Below are 23,548 nucleotides of genomic sequence, written 5' to 3' on the forward strand. Positions count from 1 at the left end.
GCACTGAGGTCGTGGAAGCCAAAACTTCAAGAGCAATCACGACCGTCAGTCAATCACTCCTAGACTCGACTGTCAGGAGATATAAAGACGCACCAGGTGCTAGAATTAAAAAAAATCTGTGAAAATTACATTTTACTCTCACCAGTCCTTGATATATAATCACTGATAAGAAAGCACACCAAACCTCTTCCACCTTGACCTTAAGATTACTTTGTAACTCTTCCTCGAGGTTGTTGGTACTGACCTTGTCTGAGACGAACCACTCTCTCTCCTGTAGGCGCTTCTCGAGGCGCTCCAGCACCGGCGCCATCACGTTGGGGAAGAATTCCTCACGGTAGACTTTCTTCTTCTCCTCCTCACTCTGAGATGAGAACCTGACATGGAGAGAAGTCATTCGTTCAGTCTGGAAGTCAAGCTTGTATGCAGATCAAGAGTCACAATAACGTGGCTAAAAAATGTTGACTAAACCTTGTAATGTATTGAATAATGTATTCAAACTTGTAATGTATTCAATATGATTTATTTTTGAGGAATGAAATTGACTTCCGAATCCAGATAAAACATGAAGCAAAGTATTATGTGTGATATTATTGTGCTGAACCTCCTCACCTTCTCTCCTTAAACAAGGTTACCTTGTGGTTACCAGGAGTTGGTTCCCAAGGTCATGGTCCACGGGGCCCGGTTTTGGCCAGGCCTCCTGGTTGATGGCCAGGTCAACTGGGTTGTTGGACATGGCTGCTGTCCAAAATAATTCCACATGTGAATCACAGCCTGATTGATCAGTTATCCTTTGGAGGTTTCTCTTCACTGGTTCTATTCTGCAATTCCTTCCATATGTTATGATTTGACTGCGTTTTGTACGTGTTTTCCGTTTTTATATGTTATTTTTTTCCATAGCGCATGAGCTGGAACTTATCTTCGTTAAACACCATATTATTTTCTGTAGCCCATAGAAAGACCTGATCTACATCTGACTGGAGGTTTGCCGTGTCCTCTATGTTGCCTACTCTCATGAAGATCCTAGTGTCATCTGCAAAGGATGATACAGTGCTATAGGTTGTGTTCTTGTCTATGTCCGATATGAGGATGAGAAAAAGTACTGTAGCAAGCACAGTACCCTGGGGGACTGAGCTCTTCACGGTTGATGGGCTGGATTTTATTTTGTTAACTATTACACATTGGGTTCTGTTACTCAGAAAATTGTAGATCCATCTGCCTATTTTTCCGGTAATTTTTTTGTTCACATTTTATGTGCAATAACACGATGGTCTCATTTGTCGATAGCTTTTGCGACATATGTGTAAATTACATCCGCGTTTTGCTTGTATTCCATGGCATCTAATGCCATGTCATAGTGGTCCAGCAACTGTGACAGGCAAGAGCGCCCTGTTCTGATACCATGTTGTCCGGGGTTATGGAGATGCTGTGATTCCATGTATTTCATGATCTTACTTCTTATCAGTTTCAAAGATTCTTACGATGTGTGATGTTAGTGCTATCAGTTTATAGTTGTTTGCCTCTGCTTTATTCCCTCCTTTAGGGAGTGGTGCTATCTCTGGTGTTTTTATTATGTCAGGGATAACGTCAGTAACTAAGATTCATCTCCGCAACATGTTAAGGGCCTGCGAAAGTTTTTTATTTTTTTTTTTTTTTTGCTCTTCTTGATGAATATGGAGTTCCAGGAATCAGGGCATGCTGCATAGTGCATAGGCATACGGTCTATGGCTACTTCAAAATCAAATGGAGTTAGGGTGACATCTGATATTTGATTTAATGTTGGCATCACATGCATGAAGAATTCGTTTGGGTTATCAATCTTCAGTGTGTTTAGTGGCTCGCTGAAGACAAGGTCGTATTGATTCCTCAGTATTTCACTCATTTCTTTGTCGTCATCTGTGAAAGTTCCATCTCCCTTTCGCAGGGGCCCGATACTAGATGTGGTTTTAGTTCTAAATTTTGGACAGGAGAAAAAGTATTTTAGATTTCTGTCTATTTCGCTGATGGCCTTTTGCTCTCTCTGCCTCTCCTGGATATTATATGATTCTGGTAACTTTAGTTCAATCCTTTCTATTTCTCTACCTCTTTGTCATCCTTTGTTGTTACACTGAAATTACTGAGTAATTAATTTTAGCTCATTCAGAAACTAGAACTTCATGGAGTAGATTAGTCTCTTATATTGTGATCAATATTTCTTGTAGGAAAAGTCGATACTTATTCTGTTCCTTTGGGTTATCTTGAGATGATTTCGGGGCTTTAGTGTCCCCGCGGCCCGGTCCTCGACCAGGCCTCCACCCCCAGGAAGCAGCCCGTGACAGCTGACTACCTATTTTACTGCTAGGTAAAGGTACCCAGGTCCCTATTTTACTGCTAGGTAACAGGGGCATAGGGTGAAAGAAACTCTGCCCATTGTTTCTCGCCGGCGCCTGGGATCAAACCCAGGACCACAGGATCACAAGTCCAGCGTGCTGTCCGCTCGGCCCACCGGCTCCCCATGTTAAGAGTGCCTATGTCTGTCTGTCTGTCTGTCTGTCTGTCTGTCTGTCTGTCTGTCTGTCTGTCTGTCTGTCTTGTCTGTTTCAAAACCGTGCTCTTCAAGATCTGATTCAATTTGAACATATTATTCACCAGCCAATACTTACATAATTTTATAGGCTTCCCCCTTGACCTCAGCGAGGGTGTCGGCCAGGGCGTCGCAGTAGGCAGCTTCCAGGTGGTCTTGAGGGACGAGGTCCGCCTGCTTGGCCACGTAGCGGGCGATGGCCAGGGACTGTGGTAGAGGCTTCCCGTCCACCATCAACACCGGCACCTTGCCCCCGGGGACGTCTGAGGATAGAGGACACGGATGGAAAACTGGAATATGGCAGGAGGGACGATCATAGCAAAGAACTTCGAGACAGTTAAGCAAGTCCCAGCTGTGTCTGGGTACAAGTGATAGGATGAACAACCCAGCGGGTTTTCTTCCGATTGGGGAGTGTTGTACATGCTGCTATGACGGTGTGTCCGCTCGCATGATGAGTGGTGATGCCCAATACTGTCACTATGGCAGTGTGTCCACTCACAGGATGAGTGCTGATGCCCAATACTGTCACTATGGCGGTGTGACCACTCACAGGATGAGTGGTGATGCCCAATACTGTCAATGTGGCCATGTGACCACTCACAGGATGAGTGGTGATGCCCAATAAACTCGGGACAAAACTTTAACTTTAACACCTTGTGTGTAAATGTTATTCATATGGCCCAGAGAACCTGAGAATCGATTTCAGCATGAATTCTATCTGTAATGTTACGTTATTCTTCTCTGGGAAAGGAAGTTGGTAAAAACCACTCTCCAAAATTATACGTACTTATCTTTAAATTAATATATAAATATGGTTCACGTAATATTTGTCAAATAATAACCGGGAAAATAGATTATGTTAATTTTGTATCCATTATGCTGTTCAGTACCTTCAGGATACATATAAGGTTAGTGAGGACAGGTAAATTGTCTATACAGTATACCTGGGTCATAAAAGTATTTGTGTGTACGTCTGATACCATACTACTTGTGTAAAGGAGGAAATGTATATGTTTATCTCTCAGAATGTTCGGTAATATGTTTATTGCTTGTGATGTGTGTCTATGTATGTATTAACACGATGTACTCAACGGGGTGAGAATAGCTTGAGCTACCTCACGATGTACTGAACGATCATCCCTTTGTGTGTATTTTACCTCAATAAACTTATTTCAATTTCAGGACAGGTGGCGTTGTCACAGTTATGGAAGAATTCTTATAATGCTTCTAAATTTCCTATTGCATGACTGACCATCTTGTGTGACGGGCATTTTACTCTTGAAACACACTATATAACCCTATGTAAGACTGAATCTGATGTTCTTGTGTGTAAGGCTCTCTGAGAAGTGTCTGCAAAGCGACGTGGTTACACATTTTGTTATTGCTAAACACAAAATAATTTTAAGGCAGTCATAAATATGAACTTAAAATTGTATAAGTATATTTTGAAATCGTTATTTTTGTGTCTGTCAAGAATTTTCACACGACATCGGTAAACATTTTGAAGAAAAGGGATTATCAGGGGAAAGCGCCAAGCCATTACGACTATATAGCACTTGGAGGGGGATCAGGATAAGGATTTGGGATGGATCGGAGGGAAGGAAATGTGTCTAACCACTTGGACCGTCGAGGATTGATCGCCGACTTGCATGAAGCGAGACCGTCGCTCTACCCTCCACCCAAAGTGGTTGGGCATACACATTTTGAGCATACGACTGATTAATACAACAAACAATAGACTCCACTCGGTCTAATCTCCTGGAGATACATGGGTCACACTCACTCTTTTTCTTCTCAGGCCAGTCCTCCTTCTCGACGCGCTCGTCCGTGTAGGGGATGTCGCCGTACGCGAAGATCCAGCGGATCAGCTCAGCGCGGCCCCGGGCGTTGAAGTAGATCAGTTTGTACTCTGGCATGATGGCGGCTGGCGGGTTCCTGGGGGAGGAGGAGGCGAGGTGGTCACTTTGTGTGTTGTAGGAAGATGAGGTCACTGTGTGTGTCGTGGGAAGATGAGGTCACTTTTGTGTGTCGTGGGAAGATGAGGTCACTTTTGTGTGTCGTGGGAAGATGAGGTCACTGTGTGTGTCGTGGGAAGATGAGGTCACTGTATGTGTCGTGGGAAGATGAGGTCACTTTTGTGTGTCGTGGGAAGATGAGGTTACTGTGTGTGTCGTGGGAAGATGAGGTCACTGTGTGTGTCGTGGGAAGATGAGGTCACTGTGTGTGTCGTGGGAAGATGAGGTCACTGTGTGTGTCGTGGGAAGATGAGGTCACTGTGTGTGTCGTGGGAAGATGAGGTCACTGTGTGTGTCGTGGGAAGATGAGGTCACTGTGTGTGTCGTGGGAAGATGAGGTCACTGTATGTGTCGTGGGAAGATGAGGTCACTGTGTGTGTCGTGGGAAGATGAGGTCACTTTTGTGTGTTGGAGACACAGGGAGAAGATTTAGTTCGCAAAAAAGATCAGTTGGTTTTTCTTTTTCTGATAAGTGCTCAAGTCTTTACTACTTACTGATTATATATATATATATATATATATATATATATATATATATATATATATATATATATATATATATATATATATATATATATATATATATATATATATATATATATATATATATATATATATATATATATATATTGTGACGATAATCTCTTTCAAGAGAGATTGAGCCTGCTCTTACCTTCAAAGTACGTAACAACAACAGATAATATAGAAGATATATCCAGCAAGTATCTCCAAAACGTTTTGCCCAGAGAGCAAAACGTATCCAGCACACCGGCACACCTGCTCGCCACCGCCACCGTAAACCGGCAAACTGCTTGTCCATTGCCTGCCTGTCGCTGATTGGCTGGTGTCCCGTTGCACCTGCCCTCCACCCTCCGCCACAAGTTGATGTCTGGGCTGCAGTGGCCCAGAATCGTCAGAATATTCCAGTGCTCCTTGCAGTTGACATCTCTCATTGGTAGACTAAGCCTTGGCTTTCGTGTACTAAGAGAGGTGGCAGCTCGAAGCCAATATTCCAGCTCCATTATTATTATTTATTTTGCTATTACTCACTTGTCTTAACGTAACTTTTCATTTGCCAGTGATTATTCTTATTATTTTGTTTGTTGACTTGTCTTGCATATTTTATGCTTAATTTTATTCATGTCTTGTTTTTCTAACGTAATTAAAATTTCATTGTTAAATTTACTTGTGTTTTGTGTGTCTTCCCATTATCTTACCACAGACGAAAGTTCCAGCTTTTTCTCTTTTTTTTCTTTAATGTGACGAGGCCCTGCCCCTAGCATTTGAAACAGCCGAACACCAACGCTTTACCGTCACAATATATATATATATATATATATATATATATATATATATATATATATATATATATATATATATATATATATTTATATATATATATATATATATATATATATATTTATATATATATATATATATTTATTTATATATATATATATATATATTTATATATATATATTTATATATATATATATATATATATATATATATATTTATATATATATATTTATATATATATATATATATATATATATATATATAAATATATATATATATAAATATATATATATATATATATATATATATATATATATATATATATATATATATATATATATATATAATGTGTGTGTGTATGTGGTTAATTCATAATTCTAACACGAATCTTCTAAATATTTCTTACGTTTTTCTTCACTGTAGAGGGTAATTGAAAAATTAACTCTACAAATTTCATTCTATATTTCTGGTCTGACCCCTGAACGCGTTTCGTAATGCTTTTTACATTTTCAAAGACTTAATTTACACATAAAAATTCATCATACTTATACTCGCTTTGGGTGAGGTAATATGGCACAAAAGTTTTGGGTGAGGTGACAAACACAAGACAGAACACAAAACAATGGGTATGAAAACATAAGAATGGAAGTAACTGTAGAATGCTTATTGGCCCATACTTCCTCTTGCTGCTTCTATGTTGGTTCTGGGTCTTGAAGTGGGTAGAATATAGTTGTGCATTAATTGGCTGTTGATTGCTGGTGTTGACTTCTTGATGTGTAGTACCTCGCAGACGTCGAGCCGGTTGCTATCGCTGTATCTATCGATGATTTCTGCATTGCTTGTTAAGATTTCTCTGGTGATGGTCTGGTTGTGAGAAGAGATTATATGTTCCTTGATGGAGCCCTCTTGTTTGTGCATGGTTAACGGTCTAGAAAGAGACGTTGTTGTCTTGCCTATATACTGAGTTCTTTGGGGCTTACAGTCCCCAAGTGGGCATGTGAAGGCATAGACGACATTGGTTTCCTTCAAGGCATTCTGTTTGGTGTCTGGAGAGTTCTTTATGAGTAGGTTGGCCGTTTTTTTTTGTTTTTGTAGTAAATTGTTAATTGTATTTTCTGATTTTTGTCTGTAGGGATAACGTTCCTATCAATAATATCCTTCAGGACCCTTTCCTTCATTTTATGAGCCGTCGAAAAGAACTTCCTGTAAAATAGTCTACTAGAGGGTACAAGTGTTGTGTTAGTTGACTCTTGAGAGGTTGCATGGCGTTTAACCTTTCTTTTTATGACGTCTTCAACAAAACCGTTAGAGAAGCCATTGTTGACTAGGACCTGTCTTACCCTACAGAGTTCTTCATCAACTTGCTTCCATCCTGAGCTGTGGCTGACAGCCCGGTCGACGTAAGCGTTGACAACACTCCTCTTGTACCTCTTTGGGCAGTCACTGTTGGCATTGAGGCACATTCCTATGTTTGTTTCCTTAGTGTTGACTCCAGTGTGGAAGCCTCTGTTCCTTTCCATGACTGTTACATCTAGAAAGGGCAGCTCCCCCACCATTTTCCATGGGAATGTAAGATATAACAGTCACGGAAAGGAACGGAGGCTTCCTTTCGGAGAAGGAATATGGACGGAGGGAGGGAGAGGGAAGGTGGATACGAAGAAGAACTACAGTTATTGGCTAAGAGAGAGGCCGTAGCGGTTGTGGTGGTGTTTGTGATGATAGTGGTAGTGGTAGTGATAGTGGTACTGATGGTGGTGGTGGTGGGGAGCTTCCACAACTTCTCCTTTCAATGTATTCCACTTACTGACAACCCGTAAAGGCTCCCTTATCCATCTAACCTCCCGGTGAGTCCGAGGATCATCGGCTCCGCGGCCCGGTTTCTGACAAGGCCGCCTGGTTAGAAAACTCGATATAAACATCTCCAGAAGATGCCTGATAAACGAAGCTGAGATTCATACGTCGGTCTGCTAGAAGCCGTGTCAAACAGCCTGGTTGACCAGAACAAGAACCTGGAGACTGGTCAGAGACCGGGCCGCGGGGACGTTGATCCTCGGAATCATCGAAAGGTAAGGTAATTTAGGGTGATGGTGATAATGATGGTGTGAGTAGTGATGGTGGCGATGATTGTGTGTTGGTGGTGGTGGTGGTGGAGGCAGTGATGGTGGTGGTGCTGGTGGTGATGGTGGAGGCAGTGATGGTGATGGTGGAGGCAGTGATGGTGATGGTGGAGGCAGTGATGGTGATGGTGGAGGCAGTGATGGTGATGGTGGAGGGAGTGATGGTGATGGTGGAGGCAGTGATGGTGATGGTGGAGGGAGTGATGGTGATGGTGGAGGGAGTGATGGTGATGGTGGAGGAAGCGATGGTGATGAGCGAGGTTCGTGTTATTCCAGCGCTTGTGTTGTGCTGAGTCAGCAACACAAACTCTTTACTTTCAGCAATTGTGTTCTCACTATCGGTCCCACCACTCACCCGCTGGTCTCACCCACCACTCACCCGCTGGTCTCACCCACCACTCACCCGCTGGTCTCACCCGCTGGTCTCACCCACCACTCACCCGCTGGTCTCACCCACCACTCACCCGCTGGTCTCACCCACCACTCACCCGCTGGTCTCACCCACCACTCACCCGCTGGTCTCACCCACCACTCACCCGCTGGTCTCACCCTCCACTCACCCGCTGGTCTCACCCACCACTCACCCTCTGGCCTCACCCACCACTCACCCGCTGGCCTCACCCACCACTCACCCGCTGGTCTCACCCACCACTCACCCGCTGGCCTCACCCACCACTCACCCGCTGGCCTCACCCACCACTCACCCGCTGGTCTCACCCACCACTCACCCGCTGGTCTCACCCACCACTCACCCGCTGGTCTCACCCACCACTCACCCGCTGGCCTCACCCACCACTCACCCGCTGGTCTCACCCACCACACACTCGCTGGTCTCACCCACCACTCACCCGCTGGTCTCACCCACCACTCACCCGCTGGTCTCACCCACCACTCACCCGCTGGTCTCACCCACCACTCACCCGCTGGTCTCACCCACCACTCACCCTCTGGCCTCACCCACCACTCACCCGCTGGTCTCACCCACCACTCACCCGCTGGTCTCACCCACCACTCACCCGCTGGTCTCACCCACCACTCACCCGCTGGTCTCACCCACCACTCACCCGCTGGTCTCACCCACCACTCACCCGCTGGTCTCACCCACCACTCACCCGCTGGTCTCACCCACCACTCACCCTCTGGCCTCACCCACCACTCACCCGCTGGTCTCACCCACCACTCACCCGCTGGTCTCACCCACCACTCACCCGCTGGCCTCACCCACCACTCACCCGCTGGTCTCACCCACCACTCACCCGCTGGTCTCACCCACCACTCACCCTCTGGCCTCACCCACCACTCACCCGCTGGTCTCACCCACCACTCACCCGCTGGTCTCACCCACCACTCACCCGCTGGTCTCACCCACCACTCACCCGCTGGTCTCACCCACCACTCACCCGCTGGTCTCACCCGCTACTCTCACCCGCTGGTCTCACCCACCACTCACCCGCTGGTCTCACCCACCACTCACCCGCTGGTCTCACCCACCACTCACCCGCTGGTCTCACCCACCACTCACCCGCTGGTCTCACCCGCTGGTCTCACCCACCACTCACCCGCTGGTCTCACCCACCACTCACCCGCTGGTCTCACCCACCACTCACCCGCTGGTCTCACCCACCACTCACCCGCTGGTCTCACCCACCACTCACCCGCTGGTCTCACCCACCACTCACCCGCTGGTCTCACCCACCACTCACCCGCTGGTCTCACCCACCACTCACCCGCTGGTCTCACCCTTAACATACCATAACATGGACCATAACAAACACCGTACCGCCACAAACTACATTTTCTTAATTGGAAATTAATAATAATTTAATAATTTTGTCCATTGTTATGTCTGTATCCATTGGTATGTATGGGTGCCCAAGCTGTTCTCGGCTCAGGCTCGTTAAAGCGGCGGCACCACTCATAAATTTTAACGTAATGTGTATTAAAAATAAGGTTCTTCTAGTTATGGTCCAACTACTAGGGCTGGACAGTAGAGCGACAGCCTCGCTTCATGCAGGTCGGGGTTTCAATCCCCGACCGTTTAAGTTGTTGGGCACCATTCCTTTCCTTCGTCCCATCCCAAATCCTTATCCTGATCCTTTCCAAGTGCTATATAGTCGTAATGGCTTGGCGCTTTCTCCCTGATAATTCCCTCCCATGTATAAATTAACATTATTATTCATTAAGGTTCTATATGCAATGTCAGGTGTTTTGGGTCAATTATTTGTGTTCGAAGTACCTGAGCGAAGCATTTACTGCACCGTGATTCGAACACCACAGCGAAGCACTGCTCGAGAAATGTTCGAACGTCATCAGTTTTCACTCATACATACAAGCAATTTTCCAATCACAATTTTTTTTTTTGGGGGGGGGTTTATCTTGAAGTTATCTTGAGGGGGGGTTATCTTGAGGTAATCTTAAGGGGGGTTATCTTGAGGTTATCTTAATAAGGGGGGTTATCTTGAGGGTGGTTATCTTGAGGTTATCTTGGGAGTTATTGTTAGGGGGGTTATCTTCATGTTATCTTGAGGGGGGTTATCTTGAGGGGGGGTTATCTTGAGGTTACCTGGTTGATACCTGGTTGATGGGGTTCTGGGAGTTCTACTCCCCAAGCCCGGCCCAAGGCCAGGTTTGACTTGTGAGAGTTTGGTCCACCAGGCTGTTGCTTGGAGCGGCCCGCAGGCCCACATACCCACCACAGCCCGGTTGGTCCGGTACTCCTTGAAGGAAACTATCTAGTATCCTCTTGAAAATGTCCACGGTTGTTCCGGCAATATTTCTTATGCTTGCTGGGAGGACGTTGAACAACCGCGGACCTCTGATGTTTATACAGTGTTCTCTGATCGTGCCTATGGCACCTATGCTCTTCACTGGACCTCTGATGTTTATACAGTGTTCTCTGATTGTGCCTATGGCACCTATGCTCTTCACTGGACCTCTGATGTTTATACAGTGTTCTCTGATTGTGCCTATGGCACCTATGCTCTTCACTGGACCTCTGATGTTTATACAGTGTTCTCTGATTGTGCCTATGGCACCTCTGCTCTTCACTGGTTCTATTCTGCATTTTCTTCCATATCGTTCACTCCAGTACGTTGTTATTTTACTGTGCAGATTTGGTATTTGGCCCTCCAGTATCTTCCATGTGTATATTATTTGGTATATCTCTCGTCTCCTTTCTAGAGAGTAGATTTGGAGAGCTTTGAGACGATCCCAATAATTTAGGTGTTTTATCGCGTCTATGCGTGCCGTATATGTTCTCTGTATTCCCTCTATTTCAGCAATCTCTCCTGCTCTGAAGGGGGAAGTGAGTACTGAGCAGTACTCAAGACGGGACAACACAAGTGACTTGAAGAGTACAACCATTGTCATGGATCCCTGGATTTGAAAAATCTCGTAATCCATCCTATCATTTTTCTGGCTGACGCAATATTTACTTGGTTATGCTCAAGGTTATCTTGAGGTTATCTTGAGATGATTTCGTGGCTTAACGTCCTCGCGGCCCGGTCCTTGACCAGGTCTCCTTTTTGTTACCCCCCCCTCCCCCAGGAAGCAGCCCGTAGCAGCTGTCTAATTCCCAGGTACCTATTTACTGCTAGGTGAACAGGAACATCAGGGGTGAAAGAAACTCTGCCCATTTGTTTCCTCCTCCACCGGAGATCGAACCCGGAACCTTAGGACTACGAATCCCGAGCGCTGTCCACTCAGCCGTCAGGCCCCCTCAGGGGGGAAGGGCAGGATGATCCTTGTGGATCAAGGAGTGATCCCGGGCACCGCCGGGTCTACCCCCGTAGACACACACAGGAATAGACAGAGACGCAATGACAGATAGACAGGGACGGAGACTGGCAGCTAGTAAATAGAGGGAGGGATAGATAGATGGATGGGTAGATTGATAGATGGATAAATTGATGGATAGATGATAGATGACAGATAGATGGATTCATGGCAGACAGATGGATAAATCACAAATAGATGGATGGATTGATGGATAGATGAATGGAGAAACGGATAAAAAAATAACTGGATATATGGATGAATAGATGAGTAGAAGAATGCATTGATGAATAGATAGATGATAAATAGATGGAGAGATCAGTAGGTTGAAAGACGGATGGACGGATAGATGGATGAATAGATGGATAGATAGACGGATGTATAGATGGATGTATAGATAAATAGATAGATGGATGTATAGATCGTGAGATAGATGGATAGATTAGTAAATGGATTGATAGATGGTCCGGGAACAGAAATATGGAATGATAGATTGATTGATAATATATAGATAAATATAGATGGACAAATGGGAGACAGACCTGTCTCTCTGTCTCCCTTCTGTCCATCTTTCTATCCATCCATTCATTTTACCACCTACCCATTCATACATCTATTCATTTATTTCTCCATCCGTCAATGAATCTATCTATCCATCTATCTGTCCATGTATATGTCCATCCATCTATCTATCCATATATACATCTATGTATTCGTCTATCCATTCATCTACCTATTCATTCATCAACCTACTCATCTTTCTATCCATATATATATGTCCATATATCTATCCATCTGTCTATGAATGAATCTATCCACCTATCCACCTAAGTGTTCATTAGTTGGACAGACTCAAGGCGTTATCCGGCCAGAAACGAAACAGCTACATCCCTAACAACAATACGGCAAACGACCAATTATGCAAAGATATAAGATTTATATCTTTATATCTTATAGATAAGTTATAAAAACGATGAAGGTGATCACTTATCTACATTTATCTTAGGGGAGTTGGGGGATAAGTTCAGTAGAACTTAATTTTAGAAAGTGTTCAAAATATGTGTGACGAACTTGGTGGCTTCCAGGACGTGTTCAGAGTACTCACCTAATTGTGCTTGCAAGGGTTGAGCTTTGGCTCTTTGGTCCCGCCTCTCAACTGTCAATCAACAGGTGTACAGGTTCCTGAGCCTACTGGGCTCTATCATATCTACACTTGAAACTGTGTATGGAGTCAGCCTCCACCACATCACTGCCTAATGCATTCCATTTATTAACTACTCTGACACTGAAAAAATTCTTTCTAACGTCTCTGTGGCTCATCTGGGTACTAAGTTTCCACCTGTGTCCCCTTGTTCGTGTCCCAATGTGACACGAACAAGTGTTCAAAATATATGTGTGTGACACACACACACAGAGTGCGGCCTTCACAGTGATTACACAACAATTGTTGACATGAACAACAGACCAGTCATGCAATTTGCGCCTCTATGAGCATACAAAATCCTTTGCCATGTGCCAAAATTTCTCTATAAACTCTTCAGCATTCTTGTATGTGCTATAGAGCTCTGTTAAAATGAATTCCTTTGTTATATTCATTGTATGAAGATCTTGTTATCAAAATGTGTGAGATTCTTATGATCAGGGTTTAGGGGCCTCGTAGCCTGGTGGATAGCGCGCAGGACTCGTAATTCTGTGGCGCGGGTTCGATTCCCGCACGAGGCAGAAACAAATGGGCAAAGTTTCTTTCACCCTGAATGCCCCTGTTACCTAGCAGTAAAATAGGTACCTGGGTGTTAGTCAGCTGTCACGGGCTGCTTCCTGGGGGTGGAGGCCTGGTCGAGGACCGGGCCGCGGGGACACTAAAGCCCCGAAATCATCTCAAGATAACCTCAAGATAAGGGTCCTGGTATGGGTATATATAGTCTTGTACGTCAAGACCCCGGCTATCTTAACTTTCAGACCGTCTAAGAGCAACATTATTTGCCTCCCCTACAAGGCCAGAGATGTGGCGTCCTGCCGTAGTCGTCTGCATGGAGGAACGCTGCCGGCAAGCACTCGACCGACGACACCACCTGACGCATTCACTCACGCGCACTCTTCATTGTTATGACTTCCGCCATGACTCTTGTCGCCCCAGCATGTTGACACGCACGCACACACACACACACACACACACACACTCACACACACACACACACACACACACACACACACACACACACACACACACACACACACACACACACACACACACACACACACACACACACACACACACAAAAGCCAGCACATCAAAGAACCAACAAGAATGAGAGGAGAAGATGAACCAGCAATGCTTGATTTGATATTTACCCTAAACGAGTGGGATATAAGGGAAGTCAAGATGGAAGCACCCTTGGGAATGAGTGACCACAGTGTATTAAACTTTGAGTACCTGGTAGAGCTAGGACTTATCTCCCCCAAAAAAGAACTAGGAAACAAAAGGCTGGCATACCGAAAGGGGAATTGTGAACAGATGAGAAGTTTCCTAAGTGAAATACCTTGGGACACAGACCTTAGAGATAAGTCTGTACAGGGTATGATGGACTATGTTCCCCAAAAGTGTCAGGAGGCAGTAAACAGGTTCATCCCGGCCCAAAGGGAAAAATCCGAGAAGCAACAGAAGAATCCATGGTATAATAGGGCATGTATGGAAGCGAAGAAACTGAACAAAAGGGCGTGGAGGAACTTCCGGAATAACAGAACACCAGAAAGCAGAGAGAGATACCAGAGAACCAGGAATGAGTATGTCAGGGTGAGAAGAGAAGCAGAGAAAAGTTTTGAAAATGATATAGCAAACAAAGCCAAGACCGAACCACAGCTACTCCACAGTCACATCAGAAGGAAAAAACAGTGAAAGAACAGGTATTGAAACTTCGAACAGGCGAGGACAGGTATACAGAGAATGACAGAGAGGTGAGTGAAGAACTCAACAAGAGGTTCCAGGAGGTCTTCACAATAGAACAAGGTGAGGTCACTGTGCTAGGAGAAAGGGAGGTAAACCAGGCGGCCTTGGAAGAGTTCGAAATTACGAGAGAGGAGGTCAAGAGACACCTGCTGGATCTGGATGTTAGAAAGGCTGTTGGTCCAGATGGATCTCACCATGGATACTGAAAGAGTGTGCAGAGGCACTTTGCTTGCCTCTGCACATATTTCTACCAGAAATATGGAAGACGGCGAATGTGGTTCCAATATACAAAAAGGGCGACAGACAAGAGGCACTGAACTACAGGTCAGTGTCCTTGACTTGTATACCATGCAAGGTGATGGAGAAGATCGTGAGAAAAAACCTGGTAACACATCTGGAGAGAAGGGACTTCGTGACAAATCGCCAACATGGGTTCAGGGAGGGTAAATCTTGCCTTACAGGCTTGATAGAATTCTACGATCAGGTGACAAAGATTAAGCAAGAAAGAGAGGGCTGGGCAGACTGCATTTTCTTGGATTGTCGGAAAGCCTTTGACACAGTACCGCATAAGAGGCTGGTACATAAGCTGGAGAGACAGGCAGGTGTAGCTGGTAAGGTGCTCCAGTGGATAAGGGAGTATCTAAGCAATAGGAAGCAGAGAGTTACGGTGAGGGGTGAGACCTCCGATTGGCGTGAAGTCACCAGTGGAGTCTCACAGGGCTCTGTACTGGGTCCTATCTTGTTTCTGATATATGTAAATGATCTCCCGGAGGGTATCGATTCATTTCTCTCAATGTTTGCGGACGATGCCAAAATTATGAGAAGGATTAAAACAGAAGAGGACTGTTTGAGGCTTCAAGAAGACCTAGACAAGCTGAAGGAATGGTCGAATAAATGGTTGTTAGAGTTTAACCCAACCAAATGTAATGTAATGAAGATAGGTGTAGGGAGCAGGAGGCCAGATACAAGGTATCATCTGGGAGAGGAAATTCTTCAGGAATCAGATAAGGAAAAAGACTTGGGGGTTGATATCACGCCAGACCTGTCTCCTGCAGCACATATGTCAGGCCAATCCTGGAGTATGCAGCCCCAGCATGGAGTCCATATCTAGTCAAGGATAAGACTAAACTGGAAAAGGTTCAAAGGTTTGCCACCAGACTAGTACCCGAGCTGAGAGGTATGAGCTACGAGGAGAGACTATGAGAATTAAACCTCACTTCGCTGGAAGACAGAAGTTAGGGGGGACATGATCACCACATTCAAGATTCTGAAGGGAATTGATAGGGTAGATAAAGACAGTCTATTTAACACAAGGGGAACACGCACAAGGGGACACAGGTGGAAACTGAGTGCCCAAATGAGCCAGAGAGATATTAGAAAGAACTTTTTTAGTGTCAGAGTGGTTGACAAATGGAATGCATTAGAAGGTGATGTGGTGGAGGCTGACTCCATACACAGTTTCAAGTGTAGATATGATAGAGCCCAATAGGCTCAGGAATCTGTACACCTGTTGATTGACGGTTGAGAGGCGTGACCAAAGAGCCAGAGCTCAACCCCCGCAAACACAACTAGGTGAGTACAACTAGGTGAGCACACACACACACACACACACACACACACACACACACACACACACACACACACACACACACACACACACACAGTATGTGTGTGTGTGAGTATGCGTATGCGGCCCCAGCATGGAGCCCGTACCTTGTCAAGCACAAGACGAAGCTGGAAAAAGTCCAAAGGTATGCTACTAGACTAGTCCCAGAACTAAGAGGCATGAGTTATGAGGAAAGGCTGCGGGAAATGCACCTTACGACACTGGAAGACAGAAGAGTAAGGGGAGACATAATCACAACCTACAAAATCCTCAGGGGAATCGACTGGGTAAACAAGGATGAACTATTCAACACTGGAGGGACGCGAACAAGGGGACACAGGTGGAAGCTGAGTACCCACATGAGCCACAGAGACATTAGAAAGAACTTTTTCAGTGTCAGAGTAGTTAACGGATGAAATGCACTAGGGAGTGATGTGGTGGAGGCTGACTCCATACACAGTTTCAAATGTAGATATGATAGAGCCCAGTAGGCTCAGGAACCTGTACAAATGTTGATTGACGGTTGAGAGGCGAGAATAAAGAGCCAGAGCTCAACCCCCACAAGCACAATTAGGTGAGTACACACACACACACACACACACACACACACACACACACACACACACACACACACACACACACACACACACACACACACACACACACACACACACACACACACACACACACACACACACACATAGGAAGTAATGTGGTGGAGGCTGACTCCATACACAGTTTCAAATGTAGATATGATAGAGCCCAATAGGCTCAGGAACCTGTACAAATGTTGATTGACGGTTGAGAGGCGGGACCAAAGAGCCAGAGCTCAACTCCCGCAAGCACAATCAGGTGAGTACAATTAGGTGAGTACACACATGCAAGGTGGCTGGCTGGCTGAGTGGACAACGCTCTAGACACGTGGACCTAGGGACCAGGGTTCGATCCCGGCAGCCGGCAGAAAAACAAATGGGCAGAGTTTTTTCATCCTGATGCCCCTGTTTACAATAGGTACCTGGGAGTTAGACAGCTGCTACGGGCTGCTTCCTGGGGGGGGGTGTACTCACCTAATTGTGCTTGCTTTGAACACATGAATGAACACAAAAACACAAAAAGCTTTTGTTCTTTGGTCCCGCCTCTCAACCGTCAATCAACAGGTGTACAGGTTCCTGAGCCTATTGGGCTCTATCATATCTACACTTGAAACTGTGTATGGAGTCAGCCTCCACCACATCACTTCCTAATGCATTCCATTTACTAACTACTCTGACACTGAAAAAGATCTTTCTAATGTCTCTGTGGTTCATTTGGGTACTCAGCTTCCACACCCTTGTGCGTGTACCATAAGTGTTAAAAAATCCATCATTGTCAACCATGTCAATTCCCCTGAGAATTATATATGTTGTGTTCATGTCTCCCCGAGCTCTTCTGTCTTCCAGCGACGTGAGGTGCAGTTCACGCAGCCTTTCCTCGTAACTCATGCCTCTTAGTTCTGGGAGTAGACGAATGGAATACATTTTCCAGCTTCGTCTTGTGCTTGACAAGGTACGTGTTCCATGCTGGCGTCGCATACTCCAGGATTGGTCTGACGTACGTGGTATACAAGGTTCTGAAAGATTCCTTACACAGGTTTCTGAAGACAGTTCTGATGTTAGCCAGCCTCGCATATGCCGCAGATGTTATTCTTTTGATGTGGGCTTCAGGAGACAGGTTTGGTGTGATATCAACTCCTAGATCTTTCTCTCTATCTGTCTCTTCAACTCCCATTCGGTATCCAATGACTAGCCTCCTATTTTCTCCTCTAGTTTCATTACCTTACATTTACTTGGGTTGAACTTTAGTAGCAATTTGGTGGGCCGTTCCTTCAGTTTGTGTAGGTCATCTTGTAGCCTCATACTGTCTGTGTCATGTTCATAACACCTGGCCATGTTCATAACACCTGGCCATGTTCATAACACCTGGCCATGTTCACAACACCTGGCCATGTTCACAACACCTGGCCATGTTCACAACACCTGGCTATGTTCACAACACCTGGCCATGTTCAAAACACCTGGCTATGTTCACAACACCTGGCCTTGTTCACAACACCTGGCCATGTTCACAACACCTGGCCATGTTCACAACACAACACCTGGCCATATACACAACACAACACCTGGCCATGTTCACAACACAACACCTGGCCATGTTAACAACACAACACCTGGCCATGTTCACAACACAACACCTGGCCATGTACACAACACAACACCTGGCCATGTTCACAACACCTGGCCATGTTAACAACACAACACCTGGCCATGTTCACAACACAACACCTGGCCATGTACACAACACAACACCTGGCCATATACACAACACAACACCTGGCCATGTTCACAACACAACACCTGGCCATGTTAACAACACAACACCTGGCCATGTACACAACACAAACACCTGGCCATATACACAACACAACACCTGGCCATGTTCACAACACAACACCTGGCCATGTTCACAACACAACACCTGGCCATGTACACAACACAAACACCTGGCCATATACACAACACAACACCTGGCCATGTTCACAACACAACACCTGGCCATGTTCACAACACAACACCTGGCCATGTTCACAACACAACACCTGGCCATGTTAACAACACAACACCTGGCCATGTACACAACACAAACACCTGGCCATATACACAACACAACACCTGGCCATATTCACAACACAACACCTGACCATGTTCACAACACAACACCTGGCCATGTACACAACACAAACACCTGGCCATATACACAACACAACACCTGGCCATATTCACAACACAACACCTGACCATGTTCACAACACAACACCTGGCCATGTACACAACACAACACCTGGCCATGTTCACAACACAACACCTGGCCATGTTCACAACACAACACCTGGCCATGTTCACAACACAACACCTGGCCATGTTCACAACACAACACCTGGCCATGTTCACAACACCTGGCCATGTTCACAACACCTGGCCATGTTCACAACACGTGGCCATAAAGTATATAATTAAAGCACCAGAGTGGTATTTAGCCAGTTACACAGTAGAGGAATGTAGTGAAGTACATGTCACCGTACACGTCACAGACATGCACAAACAAACAAACATCTCTCGTTGTGGTCAAACTGGAACAAAACTAAATCAGTTACATTCCAAACTTTCCCACAAGCACAAGCGATTACCTTAATACACAATACTCCAACCATTTTATCTGGTGGTTACTGCTACCTTGAGGTTACCTTGAGGTGCTTCCGTGGCTTATCGTCCCCGCGGCCCGGTCGTCGACCAGGCCTCCTGGTTGCTGGACTGGTCAACCAGGCTCTTGGACGCGGTTGCTCGCAGCCTGACGTACGAATCACAGCCTGGTTGATCAGGTATACTTTGGAGGTGGTTATCCAGTTCTATCTTGAACACTGTGAGGGGTCGGCCAGTTATGCCCCTTATGTGTAGTGGAAGCGTGTTGAACAGTCTCGGGCCTCTGATGTTGATAGTTCTCTCTTGAACACTGTGAGGGGTCGGCCAGTTATGCCCCTTATGTGTAGTGGAAGCGTGTTGAACAGTCTCGGGTCTATGATGTTGATAGTTCTCTCTTGAACACTGTGAGGGGTCGGCCAGTTATGCCCCTTATGTGTAGTGGAAGCGTGTTGAACAGTCTCGGGCCTCTGATGTTGATAGTTCTCTCTTGAACACTGTGAGGGGTCGGCCAGTTATGCCCCTTATGTGTAGTGGAAGCGTGTTGAACAGTCTCGGGCCTATGATGTTGATAGTTCTCCCTTGAACACTGTGAGGGGTCGGCCAGTTATGTCCCTTATGAGTAGTGGAAGCGTGTTGAACAATCTCGGGCCTCTGATGCTGATAAGAGTTGATGAGTGTTGATGCTAGGACATAACTTGTTACAAGTCTGTGTTCGATCCCCAGATGTCCACTGTGCTTGGGCAACTTTCCTTCCCTCTCCCCTAGCTTCTCGTCCCCATACCCCTTTTGAAAGAGCTTTACAGTCATTCTGACTTAGCACTTTCGCCTCATAATTATCTTACACAGAACACAACGGGAGTCGAACCAGCCAACCACAACATGGCTGGCGTCTGTATATACTCATGTGATTGGACAAGGAACTCGTGTGAGTCAAGCTTGTAACATGGTCGCTCAAGGGCTAGCAACACCGCCAAGATTACTCACCGCGGTACTCAAGCTCCGTCGCACTCTGGACCACGGCGACCACAGCGCCACAATGTTGGTGTGAACACCAATATTATATTGGACTAATGAGTATCAGGTCAGTCACTGTTTAGGTGAAATTACTTCAAATATAACTGTGGGAAAATCATGAAAATGAGTTGGAAATTATACATCACTGATGATGGATGTTACACCTGTGGTTCCCTTCACCTGTGGTTCCCTTCACCTGTGGTTCCCTTCACCTGTGGTTCCCTACACCTGTGGTTCCCTTCACCTGTGGTTCCCTTCACCTGTGGTTCCCTACACCTGTGGTTCTCTTCACCTGTGGTTCCCTTCACCTTTGGTTCCCTTCACCTGTGGTTCCCTTCACCTGTGGTTCCCTTCACCTGTGGTTCCCTTCACCTGTGGTTCCCTTGACCTGTGGTTCCCTTCACCTGTGGTTCCCTTCACCTGTGGTTCCCTACACCTGTGGTTCCCTTCACCTGTGGTTCCCTTCACCTGTGGTTCCCTTCACCTGTGGTTCCCTACACCTGTGGTTCCCTTCACCTGTGGTTCTCTATACCTGTGGTTCCCTTCACCTGTGGTTCCCTCCACCTGTGGTTCCCTACACCTGTGGTTCCCTTCACCTGTGGTTCCCTACACCTGTGGTTCCCTACACCTGTGGTTCCCTTCACCTGTGGTTCCCTACACCTGTGGTTCCCTACACCTGTGGTTCCCTTCACCTGTGGTTCCCTTCCCTGTGGTTCCCTTCACCTGTGGTTCCCTACACCTGTGGTTCCCTACACCTGTGGTTCCCTTCACCTGTGGTTCCCTCCACCTGTGGTTCCCTTCACCTGTGGTTCCCTTCCCTGTGGTTCCCTTCACCTTTGGTTCCCTTCACCTGTGGTTCCCTTCACCTGTGGTTCTCTATACCTGTGGTTCCCTTCACCTGTGGTTCCCTTCACCTGTGGTTCCCTTCACCTGTGGTTCCCTTCACCTTTGGTTCCCTTCACCTGTGGTTCCCTTCACCTTTGGTTCCCTTCACCTGTGGTTCCCTTTACTGTATGTTTTAATTGTAATCGATAAATGAAGTAAAAATAAGGTTCAGGGTGTCAGGGTGAGGGAGAGAGACAAGGTTCAGGGTGTCAGGGTGAGGGAGAGAGACAAGGTTCAGGGTGTCAGGGTGAGGGAGAGAGACAAGGTTCAGGGTGTCAGGGTGAGGGAGAGAGACAAGGTTCAGGGTGTCAGGGTGAGAGGGAGAGACAAGGTTCAGGGTGTCAGGGTGAGAGAGAGAGAGACAAGGTTCAGGGTGTCAGGGTGAGGGAGAGAGACAAGGTTCAGGGTGTCAGGGTGAGAGGGAGAGACAAGGTTCAGGGTGAGGGAGAGAGACAAGGTTCAGGGTGTCAGGGTGAGGGAGAGAGACAAGGTTCAGGGTGTCAGGGTGAGGGAGAGAGACAAGGTTCAGGGTGTCAGGGTGAGGGAGAGAGACAAGGTTCAGGGCGTCAGGGTGAGAGAGAGAGACAAGGTTCAGGGTGTCAGGGTGAGAGGGAGAGAGACAAGGTTCAGGGTGTCAGGGTGAGAGAGAGATACAAGGTTCAGGGTGTCAGGGTGAGGGAGAGAGACAAGGTTCAGGGTGTCAGGGTGAGAGAGAGATACAAGGTTCAGGGTGTCAGGGTGAGAGGGAGAGACAAGGTTCAGGGTGTCAGGGTGAGAGAGAGAGACAAGGTTCGGGGTGTCAGGGTGAGAGAGAGATACAAGGTTCAGGGTGTCAGGGTGAGAGAGAGAGAGAGACAAGGTTCAGGGTGTCAGGGTGAGGGAGAGAGACAAGGTTCAGGGTGTCAGGGTGAGAGAGAGATACAAGGTTCAGGGTGTCAGGGTGAGAGAGAGAGACAAGATTCAGGGTGTCAGGTAGAGGGAGAGAGGCACGGTTCAGGGTGTCAGGGTGAGAGAGAGATACAAGGTTCAGGGTGTCAGGGTGAGAGAGAGAGAGAGACAAGGTTCAGGGTGTCAGGGTGAGGGAGAGAGACAAGGTTCAGGGTGTCAGGGTGAGAGAGAGATACAAGGTTCAGTGTGTCAGGGTGAGGGAGAGAGACACGGCTCAGGGTGTCAGGTAGAGGGAGAGAGGCACGGTTCAGGGTGTCAGGGTGAGAGAGAGAGACAAGGTTCAGGGTGAGAGAGAGACGCTGGGTGACTAAAATATTAACATTCCTCATTACACATCAACATGAGTCAAAATAACAATCAAGCAACAATTACTATAATATGTGTAAACAACTAGTGATTGTACTAGCATATCCGGGTCGATACAATCACATCCGGGACGTGTGATTGTATCGTCCCGGATACAATCACACGTCCGGGTATCGGACAGACACCCACAGTGGTGGAGAGCAGCAGACACCCACAGTGGTGGAGAGCAGCAGACACCCACAGTGATGGAGAGCAGCAGACACCCACAGTGATGGAGAGCAGCAGACACCCACAGTGATGGAGAGCAGCAGACACCCACAGTGGTGGAGAGCAGCAGACACCCACAGTGATGGTGAGCAGCAGACACCCACAGTGGTGGAGAGCAGCAGACACCCACAGTGGTGGAGAGCAGCAGACACCCACAGTGGTGGAGAGCAGCAGACACCCACAGTGGTGGAGAGCAGCAGACACCCACAGTGGTGGAGAGCAGCAGACACCCACAGTGATGGTGAGCAGCAGACACCCACAGTGATGGAGAGCAGCAGACACCCACAGTGGTGGAGAGCAGCAGACACCCACAGTGGTAGAGAGCAGCAGACACCCACAGTGGTGGAGAGCAGCAGACACCCACAGTGGTGGTGAGCAGCAGACACCCACAGTGACGGAGAAAAGCAGACAAGTCACGATTATACAGCAGACGGGAAATGTTATACTGAGGAGGCCCCGCCGGCAGACACCTCGGGCGCCTTCCTCCGTGAAGTAACAATCACTCACACAACTCATTCTCACTACTCACAATCAAACCATCATTCACACAACTCATTCTCACTACTCACAATCA

General features: G+C 46.6%; 1 protein-coding gene across 2 annotated transcripts in view; it reads right to left on the reverse strand.

Moving 5' to 3' along the window:
• The window catches only part of LOC123746624 (hematopoietic prostaglandin D synthase), a 59,793-nt gene that overhangs the window by 8,565 nt on the left and 27,680 nt on the right, over positions 1-23,548 (reverse strand). Inside the window, exons 1-4 of one of the 2 annotated variants that reach the window (XM_069318418.1) lie at positions 12,871-13,022; positions 4,344-4,495; positions 2,640-2,823; positions 245-374 (exon numbers count right to left, since the gene is read on the reverse strand). In XM_069318418.1, coding sequence (XP_069174519.1) covers positions 245-374; positions 2,640-2,823; positions 4,344-4,476 — 447 coding nt within the window. In that variant the 5' untranslated portion in view covers positions 4,477-4,495; positions 12,871-13,022. Of the gene's footprint in view, positions 1-244; positions 375-2,639; positions 2,824-4,343; positions 4,496-12,870; positions 13,023-23,548 lie in introns of those variants that run through there. The other variant, XM_069318417.1, reaches the window with a different exon arrangement.

This window comes from Procambarus clarkii, chromosome 90 (genome assembly GCF_040958095.1).
Source record: "Procambarus clarkii isolate CNS0578487 chromosome 90, FALCON_Pclarkii_2.0, whole genome shotgun sequence".
NCBI classification, from domain to species: domain Eukaryota; kingdom Metazoa; phylum Arthropoda; class Malacostraca; order Decapoda; family Cambaridae; genus Procambarus; species Procambarus clarkii.